The sequence below is a fragment of the Musa acuminata genome, chromosome BXJ1-5, assembly GCF_036884655.1.
Source record: "Musa acuminata AAA Group cultivar baxijiao chromosome BXJ1-5, Cavendish_Baxijiao_AAA, whole genome shotgun sequence".
Taxonomy (NCBI): Eukaryota; Viridiplantae; Streptophyta; class Magnoliopsida; order Zingiberales; family Musaceae; genus Musa; species Musa acuminata.
Window position 1 is genome coordinate 39,419,314 of NC_088331.1, and position 18,260 is coordinate 39,437,573.

Here is an 18,260-nt window from a genome sequence, read left to right on the forward strand (position 1 = left end):
CCTGCTGGGTAGAGAGCACAGAAATGATCATGATGAGTGCTGGTTTTTCTGCAAGTTCAATTGGCTGATGCATCTCTTCTTTTCCTTCGCTATGATTTGCAATGCACAATCTAAAATCTATCCCAGTTTTAGATCAAACATCTGCAAATGAAATAATCACACAGCGAGGCATGTGCCTATACTGCAAGACCGGATCTTTGAAGCTATAATTAGATGAGGTGCCTTGATCTTTGTGCGAAGGTGCACTGTTGGCAAGATGTGTTTCGACCACAGCCACAGACATCACTATTAATGTAATTAGAGTGCCCATTGTATACGGCAATATGGAGTACTGAAAGCTTACAACTGCAGATGCAAAGGCTTCCCTGGATAACATGCTATCAGCATGACTACAGCTTAAACCTTACTCATAACCCACATGATTAAGGCTGCCAACAGCTTAAACACTCAATCATACTTCTCCCCATTTTGATTCTTTGCCTTCTCCTGCTCCTTCAGCTGCTCAAGATGACATGAGAATGAGTCAAAAGCAGGGAATTATATATATGTCAACATTCATGACAAATGAAGTGTAGAGCTAAAAGAAGAAGATGCAGAATAATACCTTTGCAAGTTGTCCTTTCTGATATCTGTAGCCCTGCAGTGAATAAGAAAAGGGTTTTAGAACACTGATTCATGTGTGAAATGGGAGGTTTACGTGACTACATGAGACTACCAGACCTTATCGGTTCCATATATGTAGTCACAGTAGGTGAACACCGATGCGAAATTACTGTGACTTCTCCCTCCAACATAGTGATGGTAGTCATGGTACTCCGCACCTCCATAGAATGGGATGTATTTGGTGGGAGTCTGAGGAAAGTCATAGCTGCACAGACACCAACCACCATGTGAGAGGGGAAACGAAGAGCGAGAATGAAAGCTTCGATCAGATAATTCCGACCCATGCAATAACATCTGATTACTCTCTTGAACTGTAATCTTAAGCTCCTACAGCGAGTGTTTGCTCGAGAAAGCCGGGTGTCATCTTTGCTATATGCTTCCTGTAACCGAGTGCTCTTCCTCTGTGATTCTCTCTCTTCCGTCGCATGCAGACACAAGTTGTTCTCGGCAGATGCGCGCATAAAACGTGGAGAATCTTTGGAAGTGATGCAACGCAAATCCAGCTTCGGGTACTCATTCAATCTAAAGTGCATTTCAATAGGAAGGAGGAGTAGGTGGGATCCGCAGCTGAGGACAAAGAAGAAGCGACCAGATCTGACCACCTTCCTAAAACGATAGAATAATCTCATCTACCTCAACACTATGCGTGAATAATTATTTGGTTTTCGCTCTCCACGCTCTAATTGTTTAATGAACACTACCAAGTTGTCACTTAGAACTGCTTAATGGCGCACTTAAGCTTTTGACTTGTAACACAACCAAGTTTTATGTTGAAACATCCCTTAATTTTGCTCTATGTTTAGTGGGCTAGTTATATAATAGCACCCGTATAGTTATAAAAGTAAAATATCTAGATCTATTTATCTTTACATCCTCAGTATTACCAACAGAAACATGAAAATAAAGAGTAAAAAATAATTTTAATATTCTAATTTGTGATAGCGAATGACGTCAATGGTGACAAACAGCGTTGGAGGTGGCGGAAGATAATGCCACTAGGATTACGAGTGGTTGTTGTGAATGAAAAAAGTGGTGACGAGAGATGAGGGACCCTCTACATATGCATCGACGTCGATGTAGTTATCGAGCGACCCTTTCATCACATGACATCTGCATCGGCATCGTTACAGTTGTCGAGCAACGTCGCTCAACAACTACGTCGGTGTTGACGTAGATACAGAACAGTCCTCACCTCTTGTTATCACTCTCCTCATCTATAATAACCATCCGTAGCCCCCAACGACATCGTTCGTTACCACTAGTTGAGACATTAAAATTACTTTTTTACTTTTAAAGTATAGGGATTGAGATACTAAAGGTATCTAATCTCACTTATCAAATCTAATTCAAAGAAGTTTTAGCTTATTAATACTTTTTTGTTTTATTTAACTCCGTGGTTCCATTATATACTTGCATTTACATTCCCATGTCAAAGTAATTTAATCTTTGATGTTTTCGATGCAATGGTTTGAATGATTACACGATTGAGTTGAGGACACGATTTAAATAATCACACTAAGGTGGGTAGGTAAGGCAAGCTGGGTAGGTAAGGCAAGGTGGTTGATTAAGACACCACGTGAACAGGCATGCATGGCAGATCACGAGGAGCAAAAGATCCCAAAACTAGTGGTCTCAGGCCCAGCCTTCTCGTTTGCTGCCATCGGCAGAGTGTGTCGCTCGATCATGTAACAACGGGACCATATCTAATTTGCAGCGTTATGCATCTCAATGAGAAGACGACGATGGATGAAGGACAGGGAGACGTACCCGCAGTGCGTCTCGATGGCCTCGACGTGGCGGAGGACGAACCAGAGCCAGAAGACGAGGATGTGACAGGGAGCGATGGCGGGGCCGAGGAAGGCAGGGAAGCCGAGGATGAGCACCTCCGCCCAGTGGGCGTAGGGGGCGGCGAACCCCACCGGCGCCGAGAACTCGTGGTGCACCCGGTGGATGTGATCGTAGCCCCACCGGCTGTGCAGCGCCCGGTGGAGCCAGTAGTTGAAGTAGTCCTCCACCACGAAGTATACGGCCAGCTGCGCCGCCGCCTCCCACACCGACGGCAGCGGCAGCCCCGTCCGAATCCCCACCAACTGCGAACAGAAGAAGAAACGAGTCATACCTTCCATCTCCACATCGCCCGTGCGCTGTGCAAATCTGTAGTATTACCGATTTAGACAACACAATGAATTAGAACAGTTTTGGACACGAAAGATAAATCCTTTATGGAGTCAAAGTTAGGACTACACAACCCCAAAGATTCCATTTTTCTTGGGAAACTTGATCTGTACTTGTATCTCCTGTTGCATCATGTCACGTCAATCATCGACGTGTGCTAGAGGCCGGAGTTCTTGGAAGGGATATGTAACACCACCAAATACTTATCATTCTTCAGTATATAAGGTACAGACAATGCTATATGTGAAATAAAGAGATGTATGAACGCATGTGTTGTTGCAGCGAGAATGTTGTCGTTAGGGGTACCTTGATGGTGGGGAAGGAGACGAGCTGGAGAGGGCCGACGGCAAAGAGGAACGTCTTGACGACGTTCTTGTAGCACTTGAGGACGTCGGCGACGGGGACGTGGACCTTGGGCTGGAGCTTGTACTTGTGGATGGCCTTGGGGCGCTTCAGCTCCGCCAAGGCGACGGGGAGCGGGGCGACACTGTAGACCAGGAGGAGGAAGACGATGTTGTGGGCGTAGAGCCAGAAGTCATGCATGCCGGCGGAGTACTGGAACCAGACCCCCTCCGCCGCCGTCAGGTTCCTCCCCAGGGCCGCCTCCGCCTCGCCGATGCTCGTAAACGGCAGCATAGCAACAGAAGCCAAGCTATACAAGGTCGGAGGAGGAGGAGAGGCAGTGGAGGCTTGTTCTAGAGCAGCTGCTGTTATGGTGGTGGGCAACTCTTCTGTGATTTATATAGGCAGAGGCTAAGAAGAGGGGCATTAGTTGGGTGACAAAAAGACAAACAATAATAATAATAATAATAATAATTATTATTATTATTATTATTATATATATATATATATATATATATATATATATATATATATATTTGTGACAAAAAATTATTTATACGTACCCCCACCCCCTATGGTAGCACCTGAACATATCTAAAGTAAGATTGGTTCCCTTCTTCCAAGGTAATTTTGATAAATCTAACATGTGATTGACTAACTCCTTCTGTGATTAGGCTAAGAAGACGAGCATTAGCAAAGTGACAAAAATAACAACAACAACAACAACAATAATAATAATAATAATAATAATAATAATAATAATAATAATAATTATTATTATTATTATTATTATTATTATTATTATTATTATTATTATTATTATTATACAAAAGTGATAAAATATTATTCAAACCTACCCCCTATGTTGGCATTTCCACATATTAGATTGGTTTCGTGACCATCCTTCTAATGTAATATTGATAAATCAACATGTGATTGGTCCTTTAAGGGAATTATTTGCTTTTGGCTTGTTCACGGTTATAATTTTATCCTTTGGAAGATCATAAGCCCCAAAAGACATTTAAAAGTAAGGTGATTCGACGAGTCCTTGATTTTCCTATTCTTCAATTAATATGAGATTAAATATTTTATTAAATATTTATTAAACGGTTCAAATAATGTGATAGAATATTATGATAGAGGCATACATAGAATAATATCCTTGTTTCTTTATATCCTTAATCAATTAATGATTTGAGGATCAATCACATGTTTGAATAGCTAATCTAATTACGTGATTTGGTTGGCGATGAAAAGAATAGGCCATCGAGCAAGGTGCAATAGTCGATGATGAAGAAGGGGTGGTGGCTCAGGGCAGAGAGCACTTCATCGACAAAGATGTGGAGGGTGGAGTGACCGTGGCCATAGGACGGTGTAGCGGCCATAGGAGAGTGTAAGAAGGGCAAAGGTTGTCTTGAAGTTGGTGGGTGATTGTAGTAGATCATCGTGGGAGGGTGAATGGATGTCGTAAAGAAAATCGTCGATGTAGGGAGGAAGGGGAGAAGACGATTGTGACAAGATAGATCAAGGGAGAAGAGGCAGCCACTTGAGGGCAAAGGGAGTAGTGACACCAATGGAGAGATATCAAAGATGACAAGTGGTGACACTAATGGAGAGATCCCAAAGACAAAGATGCGTCATCCCAAGAGTCGTAGAGGGCAAGTTGGCCATCAGAAGAGAGGATCATATCCTGGATGAAGTGGGAGTGCTCGATCAAACGTTCCCAAGGGCATAATATCCTTGGTATGATCGAAGAAGCAACAGAAATCAACAAAAGGATCGCTGAGCAACCAACAATGATAAAAGGATTGCTATCGTTCGAACAACAAGGAAAAGAAAAATAGATAAATTTTATTCATATGAGTATTTATACAAGGGAGACAATCAATTACTTAAATTATATAAACAAATCAACTAATCTAGATGATAGATTGATTGAGAATAAAAAAAATAAAAAAATATTATTTTATGTATATTTCTATCATGATCTTGTAGATGTAATGTATTAATAATTAATAAATATCATATAACAAGTAATAGAATATAATAATTAATAAATATCATATAATTATCATAGAATAATTAATAATTTTTTCTTGGACAGATGTAAGCAGGTAAAAATGAAGTGTTAGCCTCGGGAAACATAACCAAAGAGACAGTCACTCCATATCTCGGGCTGAGTCAAATTAATTCGAAAAGGACGTCCTGCAGGCACAAGTTTAATGCGGCATGCAGACGTTGGGTTTTCTATTTTCTGGTGATTCCCAAATTCCACATCTTCGGCGGACAAAACAATGTGGTTCAAACTACTCCATCACCGTAAAGAAGAACACTGAAACCAGTCCCTTCGATGGTGAAGCGGCATGTCGCTCATCAAGACACGTGATACTCTGTCATGGATTCTGCATCCATCAATCAACAATATTTCTCCCTATGATTTGGTTGGTTCCAAGCTGTCTCACATGGAACCATTGTCATCGGACACGGATCAAACCGGTTGGCCGGACGGGGAAAAACGGTGAACCAAACCCCTCCAATCGGTTCGGTTCGATCAACCGATCGGATCACTTATAAAATAAAAAAGTAATTATTAAAAACCAATTTGTAACATAATTAGAGATACAGACGCTAAATTGATTAGATCATTTAAATTTTGTTAAAATAGTTATGCCTTTTTATTTATAACAAACAAAGAGAAATATATATACATTTATTTTTTTATCATAAATTATGTGGTTTGACCGACAGACCCACCGACTCAACCCAACCAATAGATCGCATGGAAAGACTACACAGTTCATGAATTAAAAAGGGCACGCTGTCCAACGTTACGAATTAAATAGGCCACATGCGACGCACGAGACATCATACCAAGTAAGTTCACAACAAAAATAGAAAGTAGCTAAAAATGGATGAATTTTATATCCCCTTACCAGAAAAGCCTGCAGATAACTGGCAAATAAAGGATGGCAAGAAAAATATTTCCTGGTGCATATTTCCAGTACAAAGCAAAACACTTATTTGCATGCGTTGGTCCGCATCTTTACGTTACAAACTCATCTCCCAATGAAAGACTGCAGTGTGTAGAACTAGAAATTATTCCTCAAGCAAATCAACTTTAGTCCGGTAAAAAAGGAAAGCCGAAATCAAAACTAGGCAGTTTAACATCAGGCTCTTCCGTTTTAGTAGGGCTCCACAGGTGCTCGGAACTTTGCTCCCGCATAGACGGCTGCAGCACCAAGCTCCTCCTCGATCCTCAGCAACTGTGTTCACGGCACAAAAAGAAATGTTGTAACATGGCACATCAATCGCTATGTAGAGAGGTATTCATATTATAATATGGCGTGATGACTTTACCTGGTTGTACTTAGCAAGGCGCTCAGAGCGGCACGGAGCTCCAGTCTTGATTTGGCCCTGTTTAAGAATCATCATCTCTCAAACAACAGAGACTTGTTGGAGAACAAACGCTGTTTCTACAAAAATCATATGGTTCAGTGACGATGAATGTAACATACCGTAGCTAAACCAACCGAGAGGTCAGCAATAAAAGTATCTTCCGTCTCACCACTATAACAAGAGAATACGAGTGAGAATCACCTACAGACGCTAATAAAAATTATACACAAGCTAAAAGCGTACCTCCGGTGGCTAGCCATCACTCCCCAGCCAGCATGTTTAGACATTTTGACTGCTTCAATACTCTCAGTAACAGACCCGATTTGATTCACCTAAACAGCCATGCAAATAGAATAACATTATGTTGCAAGAGGGGATACCTCCCAATGCTAAGAATCTTACATGCCATCAAGAAAACTATTAAAGCCAGGTTTTAGTAAGGATTCAAGTCTGGTACCATGGTTCATACCAATGCATGAATAATTACGGTTCTTGAAATCCTCTTACAATCGTTCATACCAACTCTAAGAATGGGTATAATTTACTGCATCCTTTCTCTCAGCACATCTTGGACTGTCCTGATTGCAGGTTCTAAGCAGCCAGCCCAACTGGTATATTTAATCAGATACAACCTCTATGTTCATCTAACTTGATTTTTTTTCCCTCATCCACAATCCTACCAGATAATTAACCTCCTAGTCCCTAAACAAAGGAACAACGATAAAATCATTAGACAATACCTTCAAAAGAAGTGCATTGCATGACTTCTCCTTTATCGCCTTGGCAACACGCTGCAGAAGTAAATTGAACAAAAAATTTCAGATCTCAAATAGGAATATTCTAAAGATACATAAGATTTTTAATCTTTTCCTAATAGAAACTTACTGTTGGGTTGGTAACGAGAAGATCATCTCCAACAATTTGCACCTTATCTCCAATCTCTTCTGTCATCTTTGCATAGTGGGTCCAATCATCCTGATCAAATGGGTCTTCAATTGATACGATGGGGTACTCACTGACAAAAGATTTGTAGACATTTTTCAGACTGTCTCCAGATATTTTTTGAGAACCATCATTGTTCTGCAGTAACAGAGATTTTAACATCACCAAATGTAAAAATAGGCAAGAAATGAAACAAACGAGGGAAACTTAAGATAATCCTAAGACTTAGAGAAAAAAAGTACTTTAGTTAACCAACAAAAGCATTCTTACCTCCTCCTTGAAGTTGAGATCATAAGTCTTATCCTTTTCGCTATAGAATTCAGAAGCAGCAACATCCATGCCAATCACAACCTACAGAAATAGACAAGAACAATCAAAAGCTGAAATTTAGAACTCAAAACTTGCAAGGGAACACATGTACATGGAAATAAACACAAATTATAGTACATACTTTGCCGGTATAACCAGCTTTAGCTATGGCTGTCTTCAAAAGTTCAAGACCTTCCTTGTTCTCCTGGAATTGAAAAATGGATACATATGTGTGAGATCACCCCCATAGATGACAGACAGATATTTTTAACCAAAAAAAATTCTGACTTCAACTAAAAAAATTCTGACAGCATGAATGCAATGTGTTGCAGGGCAAGGTATAATTAAGCATTCATTGCCTGATGTTGTTTGCCAACTAAAGTAGGCATGAGGTCTCAAATATCATTAACAGTGCAAAAATTAACACTAAAATTACTAACCAACAAAAAGTAAAAAAATAAAATCTTAGCCAATGAGAACTTGAATCCAGCTTGATCCTAAAATTTGGCAGCCTGAATTTCCACTTCCGAACATATTCATAAAGTTTAGAAATCAACAGCAAATGATTTGCCCAGGAGTATCCAAGCTTTAGAATTAAAAGCATGTATGCTGTAAGAGACTCGTATGTGTATGGTTAGACATCGACACAACGTTAGAGGAGATTTCTATCTAATAAGCCACAAAACCGACTTCAGAGGAGCAATGAAAGCTATGGCAGCAATTTGTGAAAAACCTAGACATGGCAAACAACTGTCGTGCCTAAAAAATTGCTTCCATTACAACAATCCTAGATGGTTCCAGAACAACTTTAACAGATAAGTAGTTAAGTACCAAATGCAACATTACCTTTAAAACCAGAAGACAAACTATATATACAAAAATATAGTTCACAAAGAGTTTATCAAGTAAACACTTGGTAAACTGTTGCCCTCACTTATTAATGCACTTCAAAAAGAGAAACAAATGTTGCACTAACTTTATTATCAGAAAATCAAACAAGTCGCCAATAAGAACTTTTTCAGTTATTACCCTGTAAAGAAGCAAAAGTGTATAATATTGCAAGCATTAAAAAATACAATATGGGGTAATATGAGATGAGATGTTACTAATAAATATGATCATTAATGACTTGCATAAATATAAAATAAAAGGAAAAGTGTATTTTTTACCTTTTATCTTGCCAAAAAAATACTTTGATCAACATACCTAGACTTCAATAAACTTTATCTGCTAACTTTTACAAGATACAAATAATCAGTCACAAGGCTTCAGTGACATCCTTGCCCACGACCATACAGCAGCAACAAATCGGCCATACTTGTTGTCAAACTAACCCTAAGATTAGAAGAGAAAATTGCATTTGCACCAAAGCTGATGCATTGCAGTTGAAACCAGAAACACAAAAAAATGCTGCAGACTGAAAACAGAATGTCCTAGTGTCTTCATCACCTAAAATAATGGAAAATATCAACACAGAGCAAGTAGAAGAAAGGCTGTTAAGCTCATGGGGTAAGGTTGCAACTTGCAGGCTCACTCCTGATACCCGACATATTTGCTTGCTTGGCTGCTACTGCTCTAACCAGAATATACCTGACTGATAATATATATTACAGAAACATAGGACACTCTAGATAACTGCATCTATGTAGACTCTATTTAAACATTGTTGCACGAATTATGCCACATCACAAATTTAACGGAAAAGGCAGGAGGCAATCATATAAGAATCAAAATGCACAGCAGACCTGAATGTTGGGAGCAAAACCACCCTCATCTCCAACATTAGTGGCATCCTGTCCGTACTTCTTCTTAATGACAGCCTAAAAAAAAGAGAATGAGTGTCAAACGATGCTCTCTGAATCAGAGTTTAGAAATTGGAAAAAATACTATGTTACAAACCTTCAGATTATGATAAACTTCCACGCCCATCTTCATGGCTTCCTTGAAAGAGGAGGCCCCCACCGGAAGAATCATGAATTCCTATTATAATAACCAAAGAAAAAAGATAAGCATAATAACTAATATTATATGCAACTGCTCAGCACATAGCTCATGGGAATAATAACCTGCATGGCCAGCTTATTCCCTGCATGTGATCCTCCATTTATAACATTGAATGCAGGCACAGGCAAAACTAAGTTCTTGTTTCCAGCAAGATTTGCAATGTGCTACATTTCAGGGAGAGAAATACATATCAGACAATAAGAAGTTTAACCAATTACTACCAATTTCACACAACATAATCACTTTACAAACCTGATAGAGAGGAATCTTCTTCACACTTGCACCTGCTTTGCATAAAGCAAGTGATACTGCCAAAATAGCATTGGCACCAAGCTGAAGCAAAAACATCCAACCAGGATGGTGAATCATGGAAAAAGAATACAGCATGTATAAAATAATGTTTCAATAGCAGAATATTACCTTCTGTTTGCACCAGCCCCACTCGTTTTGTGTGCCATCAAGCTGCTGGACCATGAAGTTATCAATCTGAGCTTGCTCAGTAGGATCCTGCAACGTTATGCACATGAATGTTGGTTATACTACCAATGTGCAGTTTAATCTAAAGTAAAAAATAATCCAAATAAGTGCACCAAACGTATAGTCTCTTGCATACCTTGCCAATCAGTGCTGGAGCAATTATAGTATTCACATTCTCAACAGCCTGAGCCAAAAATAACGTTTAACACTATTGTCTTATCCAACTTCATACACAATAGGAATCAAAATCCCAAAAACATTAACAAATATGCTAGTTTTATTTTTAAAATAGGCTATAAGCTTCAGACATCTAAACCAAAAAGATGAATACAAAATTAGTTCTACAAAAGAGATTATTAGATCCTATCACAACTAGCTTATGCAATTGTTAGGGTGTCACTCAAAAGATGGTAGAAATAGTTCAAATGCTGGCGAGAGGATACTAAGACCGAAAAACAAAAAAAATATCAATGAACAAATGTTAAAATAGTTTCATGCACTCTTAGGGTTACTACTCTTGAGATAATTTTCGAACCAGTGAGTTAATACTGTAAAATCATATAGGTTGTAGATTAATTTGATTGATCTAACAAGAGTCTATTAAAAGTCATGCCATAACAATTATAACTTGAGAAATCACTTGAAGGAGAGATAGAACTCTTTCAAGCAGAGAAGTCGAAACATAACCTTGAGGACACCCTTCCCAAGGTAATCCGATCCACCATCTCTCAACTCCAATGCTTCGTATACACCTTAAATATCAAAAAATTTCCAATTAGTGTGTTCTTAAAGACATAAAACAAGCAGAGGAAAACAGCTATTCAACTATAGCACTCAAAAATCGATAATCCATAACCAGAATAGACTAGCACGATCACATAATGATTATATTATTTTCACCACTTGAGATGTGCACAATAAACCAGCTTACGCAAGCAATAGCCAAATACGGTAAAGTTATCGTGTTTATCGAAGATCGAAGCCCTCGAACAGATCTTTTCATGAAAGACACCACTTTTGTATACCAAAACGACATAATCTTTGAAACAAACAGAAATAACGAAAGATCAAAGAAATGATGTGCGATCATTTACCCGTGGATGCACCACTGGGGACAGCAGCCCTGGCAAAGGTCCCATCATCACAATGAAGATCCACCTGAAACAAACACGACAACCGCTTTCAGAGAAAGGAAGGGGGAAGCAGAAAAAAAGGGTATGAGTGCTTTTTCATCAATTCCCAAGCAGATAAATCAGATCTGACACAAGAAAATATAATTATTGAGGCATCCTTCACTGCATAAGGAGTCACAGTCAGAGATCTAAAAACCCTAAAACCCTATGATGAGTAGGAGGAGGAGGAGATGGCGGATCGAAGCGAGAAGGATACGGATCTAACCTCGACGGTGGGGTTTCCACGGCTGTCGAAGATCTGACGGGCCTTCACGGACTTGATCGTCACCATTTTTTCCCTTTCCCTTTTTCTCGCTCGATCGGGACGGAGAAGGAAAAGAAGCGATGAGGCAGAGACTGTGCGTAGGTGAAAAGATGTGAGGCCGGCGAAGCATTTATAGACGGACGGATGAGAAGCCGAGCCAGGAAGAGCCGTTGGATTCGAGGAACGCGATCCACGTATTTGACCACAGTTATCGATGATTTTTATGTCCTTTTTCCCGGCTTTTGTAATTTTCGGGCTTCTTTAAGTGTTTATTTTTGCAAAGCATTTAAATTATATGTTTACCCTCATAACAATTTTAATACACGGAAATCACTAATTAAGAATCTCCACGGTAATTATGAGTGGTTTGAGATTAGCGAGCGTATGTGATCGATCCTTTAAAGAACCACTAGGCATTTCATCAAATAAGAAGAAAATTGGGTTTATTGGCAAAAAAAGAAAAGTGGGTCCTATTAAGACTAATTATTGTGGCACGTGGGATGCGGATGCGGCGAATCCGCATCGCATCTTTGACGCAGCCCTGAGCATATTCCTTCAAAGTAACCAACGAGATATCGATGGCTTACCGATACATTCCGAACCGGTATGATCTATTCAGAGAAAAAAATCGAATGACTGTATATTTTCTTGTCGTTACGTGTAACGGTACGAGAAGCACCCGAAACCGTTACGGAGACCATAACGGTGCTTAATGTCAATACTTCTCCTTTGCTGCTTTGGAAAAAGTCGAAATTGAGTCGTATAATTTGTGGCGCTCATGCACAGATGCGGTCAACATAGTTAGGCGAGTCAACAGAAAACAGAAACAAGAAAACAAAAACAAAAAACATGGGCGGTCGCAGAAAGAAACCAGTGGCCGACGCTGAAAGTTCCACGGGTTTTGCTGCATCTCGAAGCTGGAAGCGATTTGATTTCCCACATATGTGTTTTCATGGGCCACAATAGATTTCCATGGTCTCTTGATCAGTACTTTTTTATCCACGATGTCATATGTTTTGATAACGAATAAATTATTCATTTTAATTATGATCATTAGATTTAAAAAATTTATATTAAAATTTCTATAATTAAATCTTTCGATCTTTATATTTAAAAAAATTATATTAAAATTCTTATAATTATAAAAATAAAACATTTAATCTCGTTTACCCTGACATTGTTAATTTTACTGACGAAAGATATATATCAAATTAAAATTATATTTTTTTCTTATCATTTTTTTGTTATTTATTATCGTATCGTTCTTGTTGATCATAACCACAACACTTGTATGTTATTACTATTTAACATTACCCCCTCAAAAGAGATATTTTGAACTAATTTCATCAATGGTTTAGTTTTGATTCGGGATATCATTATTTAATTTAGTTTATCAGTTTAAACTGAGCCGAATAAATTTTAATTAAAGAGATATTAATCTAAATTGATTATTCCAACTCCTTAATCGTTCAAACTGATTAATTAAATCATCTCAAAACTTAATATTAGAAATGATGTGAGCTTAATTTTATAAATATTTTCATGTCGTCCAATTAGATTAAGATATCTGATTTAATTGAATTGAACCGATTTATTTAATATATATATATATAAATATTTTAAATTATGAATTAATTAATTGAACCGAATTAATAGTCTTGAATCAATTAAATCTGAATGTTCAGAGTATTTTGCTTTAATCAAATTAAATAAAAAACCGATTCAGTTCGGAGCCTTAAACGGTTCGGTTCGAACCGGTTCGCCCGAGTCAACCTCATCCAAGAAAGATGCAAATCGCTCGAAACAGCCTCTGCACGCGCTCAAATCCCATCATCTCCAGCGACTTCAAGAGAGAGATCGATCGACGCCGGCCGGAGAAGAAAACGAAGGTAGAGATGGCCGCCTCAACCCTCTCCCTCCTCCCAATTCCCACCAAGATCGCCTCCTCCCTGCTGCCGCCGTCCAACCCCCGCGCCGTCCGCCTCTCGAGCTCTCTCCTCGCCGGCTCCATCTCCCTCGCGCCGCCCTCGCTGTTCCGGAGGCCGAGTCTCCGCTTCGCTGCCGTCGTCTCCTTGCTCCCCACAGCGTAAGCCCCCACTTCATTCCTTCCATTGGTTCATTTCGATTCTTATTAGCTCATCTTTGGATCAGGAAACCGGAGAGAGCGTCGGCGGAGAAGATGCCCAAGTAAGCTATAGAGGTCCCTGGTCTTTGTTCTTGTTGTGGCTTTCTTTTGATGATTGGTTGCCTAGTGCTTCGATAAGGGTTGTTTTGGGTAGTAGTAATGGAATTAGTAATGAATGGGACAGATGGTCGTCGATGGCCATAAGGGCCTTTGGCATGGCGGAATTGGAGGCGCGGAAGCTCAAGTACCCCAAAACAGGGACGGAGGCCCTCCTCATGGGCATCTTGGTTGAAGGTCAGTTGGATCTCTGACTTCCCTTCATACTTGTGTTATCAAATGCAATCTAGTAGTTGCCTTTATTTCTGCAAGAATTACTTGCTACATATTCTTTGAGAAAAAAAGAAGACATAATCATCTTGCAACTCTTCCTGCAAGTCATGTACGTTGACAATTGTTGTGGAAATATTTCGTTGCTATCAGAGTGCATTTTTTCTCTCATTACCAAACATGCATCTCACATGTTTGTTCAAATGTTAGACTGATTATCTTTTAGGATATTTATGTTGGTCAAACACTGCATTGCAAAGCATGTATATTACCGCATGGTATAATACTATGTTGTCATATACTAAGTGTCCAAGTATGTCAACTAGCACATGAATGGGGATGGTTATGTACTGTGCCAGCCCATGGGTGGCAAAGACTCAGCACAAAATATAATGATACTCAATGTTGTTACTTCAAATCCATGATTTAGCTTCAAGTCTTGGTTGTTTTGACAATGCAATTTCTACTCAGGTGCCAGCCTGAAGTTCGTCTAGTGGCACAAGTATATGCACTACATTCACCAATGTTTGAATTCTGAGTATGAACTCAAATTCTTTTGGGTCAATCTGGCCATTGGCTGAAACAGACAAAAATTGTTTAAAGAATCTTGTTCATAGTTTTCATTATTGAGTTTGCTGAGTTGATTTTGATCACGGATAGAAACTCAGGTTTGGTGAATTTAAAGCAGTCGTGAAACTAGATAAGTAGTAGTTTCAGGCGATTATGTTATGTTTTACTATTTCAATTGTAAGATATTTAAAAAAATTACTGCATTAATATTTTGGAATAACTAAGTTTAGTATCAAATAATCCATTTAATACTTATGAATTTACTTGATCAGAAGAAAGAGTGAAAGAGATAATCCATTTAATAACTAAGTTTAGTATCAAATAATCCCTAGATCATGATTTTGTGAAGCCTCAGCCATCTAGGATGTCATATATTGTTTTATTGGAAATCAAGATTTCAATGCCTTAATCAACATCTTTGTCTAGTGTCAAAGGTCAAACAAATACTTTCAGACTCTAGCTTGTGGTTGACTTCCATAAAAGATCTAAATGTAGAGGTTAAAACATCTAAAAATTAAGGGTTGTTAGTTGTTTGTTTCTTACTCATGCTTATTTCTTTTTGTCTTTTTGTTTAATTTAGGTTTTCCATTTTTCAGTACTTGCAAAGCATATCATGTGAGATTATTTGTCTTCTTTCGAGACGAGTTTAGCTAATTGGTGCTTTTCGTTTGTGATTGAAAGAAGCTTAAACACTTTGTTAAGTAGCAAAGGTATAGATCTCCTTAGGAATATCTATCTTTGGTTAAACTTGTTAGATGATCTTGGTTAGTCTGAGTCTGAAGAAATATGGAAATAAGGGATGCATTGAATTTAAAAACCTATTAAAAACTAGTCAAATAACCTGAATCAATATCAAATCAAAGAATATACAGATTTTTTTACCAATAGCTTCTTACATGAGTAGAATTTAGGAGATGTCAACCAATTAGTTATAAATATGAAAGGTTGATTTGTTTTAAGAATGCACTTAAATTTTTTTGATAATGCATTAGTTGTCACTTTTTCTGTCTCAACCTGTACAAATTCTTGCCTCTGCCAAAAATAAGTTTATAAAGTGTAGTAAAACAACACAATGTGTGTTTTATCCCATATAACTTAACTATGGTCTTGCTTAATGGCAAACTATATCTGTATTAATATGTTTGGTTTGTTTGTATGCATGTCACTTGGCTTCTGCAACAAAAACTTCTTAAATGGAACTGAGAAAGCAATCCTGTGGTTTGTGCAACTCCAACCGTAGGCTAGAGAAACAAATGTTGATATCTTGCACCTTGATCCTATTATTCGACGGGATAGATTATTTGTCAAAGAGGAGAAGCAATGAAAATGTAGGATAATGTTATTATCGCTGTTAGATCTAGCTAGCTCTTCAGCCCTGTCTTTTTAGGGAAATAACTTTGTATGCTCACTTCATGAGTGATAGCTTGCCAATTAAGCTTCAAAGATGGGGCTTACATTCTCTATTCTGAGCTCCATTTGCATGATAGAATTGTTCCTGTGTGCTGTCTGATAATGTAATACTATCTCCTGATTTGGTTAGTTTGTAGCTCATTTAAGAATCCTTAACTAATGGATGTTCGTTAAGTAATTAATGTATGCTTGGTCTTTCTCTCAGGAACAAATGAAGCATCAAAATTCTTACGTGCAATTGGAATTACTCTTTTTAAAGTGCGTGAAGAGGCTGTAAAGTTACTGGGCAAGTCGGACCTGTTCTCTTTTAGCCCTGAGCATCCTCCCTTGACTGAATCAGCACAAAGGGCACTAGATTGGGCTGTTGATGAGAAATTGAAATCTGGTTAGTTGGTTAGTTTGAACTTTGATTTCTTGTATTACTTGATCCTGTTTTATAATTAATTTATATATGTCACCATAAAGTGAGCTTCCTTTGACTGTGTTTGCCTGAACCTGCCCAGAGCATCAAGCAGGAAACTGATGCTGAGTTTCTTAGGCATCACTTGGCCTGACTCGACTATGGTTAACTTTATGCTGACAGCTTAAGGACCTAGTATGATCCTTGTGACTAGCCTATAAGATCACATACAGTTTTTTGTTTTTTTCATTATTTTCTTGCAATGTTCTTAAATCATTTTGGTATGGAAGTTCCTGCATGGCTGATTGGGTTAGGTTGCCTTGAATTTGCATTCAATAGTGATCAACAACTTGTATGTATCATTTCATACCTTTTTCTTAATCCATTTTTGCCACTGTTCTTTATGAGACTTTATCTGTTCATAAAGTTAATCAATTGGAATTTAGCGTCCAGGCTCTGAGCCAGTTACAATTATGTTACACTATAGTTGGTGAACGGGTAAATTTACGGCGTGTGGTAAAAGTAGTTTAGTGGAACGTGTAATTGTGGATTTGAAAATTGTTGATTCTTTTAAAGTGATCAATTCTTTCTCTGCCAACTCAAATCCAGCCAGGCTTGGATTAAGTTTTGTTATAATGGTAGCAGGTGAGGATGGAGAGATAACCACTGCACATATGCTTCTGGGCATATGGTCTGAGAAAGAGTCAGCTGGTTACAAGATATTGGCTTCCCTAGGCTTTGATGATCAGAAAGCTAGTGAGCTGGCTAAGTCTGTGAGTATCTAACCTGTCCTCTTTTGAGTAAATTCACATGGCAGTTTGTTCTTAACAAGATTTGGCCTTTGCTTTCAGGCCAACAAGGATGTGGTCATGAACTCCCGATAGATGTTGTATAACACTAAGAACTGGTTCAGAGCTCTGACATGTATGCCAACTAGAATTTCCGCCTTTTCAAGGAGCTGATTGATTCCTAGCAATTCAGTTTCAGCAACTGCAAACAAGGTTAGAACATGGCCTTTCCTCATCATGGTGGTGGGCAGTGCCTGTTTTAGTTTCCCCTGGATTCAACACACATTTATAATGCTTGATATGAATGCTTCTCTCAATCTGGTAACCCACTACTATGGGTGAGGAGACACTTTTGACTTGGTATCTGGCTTTGTTGCAGAAGACAAACTGTAATTATTTCCCCATTGTAATTCTACACCAACCATCCGTGTTATTCTTGCAATTGACTTCATCGTTGGTGGTCAAGATAGCAGCAACTGTCGTGTAGGCACCGTTGGATGATGATGATGATGACAGAGTTAGCTTCTTTGATGTGGGCTCATCCGTTGGATATGGTGTCCACCTAACTAACGTGTAACATGTTTCCCTCTCTATCTCTCACTAACGCATGCAACATATCAAGACGGACTGTATTATTGCATCGAGTGGAAGCGAAGGTGTTGGCCAACAAACAAAAGGTGCCATCGAGCCACCAACATCGTTGTCGAGTCGAACCGTTCCTCCGTGAGTCGGGTAGAAGCTTTGACGAATTCTGCCCTCTACAGGGAGAAGGATGAACTATTCGATTGGGCCACAATGGTGAAGACCTCCTCCAGCCCATGGGCCGTTGTCCCTTACACTGAATACTCCTTGGTTCCCAATCGACGCAATAATATGTGCGTGGCATCATCAACTC

At 38.8% G+C, this 18,260-nt stretch overlaps 3 protein-coding genes across 3 annotated transcripts; 1 reads left to right on the forward strand and 2 right to left on the reverse strand.

The window, feature by feature from the left end:
- Nucleotides 1-288: 288 nt before the first annotated feature.
- On the reverse strand, nucleotides 289-3,539 carry LOC135674235 (very-long-chain aldehyde decarbonylase GL1-10-like). The gene is made up of 5 exons (XM_065183883.1): nucleotides 3,145-3,539; nucleotides 2,431-2,753; nucleotides 721-868; nucleotides 605-637; nucleotides 289-498 (listed from the first exon to the last, which is right to left on the reverse strand). Exons 1-5 carry the CDS (start codon nucleotides 3,472-3,474, stop codon nucleotides 448-450), a joined length of 885 nt encoding a protein of 294 aa, XP_065039955.1. The 5' UTR covers nucleotides 3,475-3,539; the 3' UTR covers nucleotides 289-447.
- Nucleotides 3,540-6,079: 2,540 nt separating this feature from the next.
- On the reverse strand, nucleotides 6,080-11,863 carry LOC135674236 (enolase-like). Its single transcript, XM_065183884.1, has 17 exons — nucleotides 11,707-11,863; nucleotides 11,403-11,466; nucleotides 10,996-11,060; nucleotides 10,445-10,492; nucleotides 10,252-10,338; nucleotides 10,084-10,164; nucleotides 9,894-9,995; nucleotides 9,727-9,807; nucleotides 9,573-9,647; nucleotides 7,970-8,032; nucleotides 7,789-7,869; nucleotides 7,462-7,656; nucleotides 7,317-7,367; nucleotides 6,820-6,908; nucleotides 6,696-6,747; nucleotides 6,538-6,594; nucleotides 6,080-6,443 (listed from the first exon to the last, which is right to left on the reverse strand). The coding sequence occupies exons 1-17, from the start codon at nucleotides 11,770-11,772 to the stop codon at nucleotides 6,363-6,365; spliced, it is 1,338 nt and encodes a 445-aa protein (XP_065039956.1). The 5' UTR covers nucleotides 11,773-11,863; the 3' UTR covers nucleotides 6,080-6,362.
- Nucleotides 11,864-13,542: 1,679 nt separating this feature from the next.
- On the forward strand, nucleotides 13,543-17,830 carry LOC135674238 (ATP-dependent Clp protease ATP-binding subunit CLPT1, chloroplastic-like). The gene is made up of 6 exons (XM_065183887.1): nucleotides 13,543-13,831; nucleotides 13,897-13,932; nucleotides 14,055-14,164; nucleotides 16,383-16,562; nucleotides 17,223-17,350; nucleotides 17,429-17,830. The coding sequence occupies exons 1-6, from the start codon at nucleotides 13,641-13,643 to the stop codon at nucleotides 17,459-17,461; spliced, it is 678 nt and encodes a 225-aa protein (XP_065039959.1). The 5' UTR covers nucleotides 13,543-13,640; the 3' UTR covers nucleotides 17,462-17,830.
- Nucleotides 17,831-18,260: the final 430 nt, after the last annotated feature.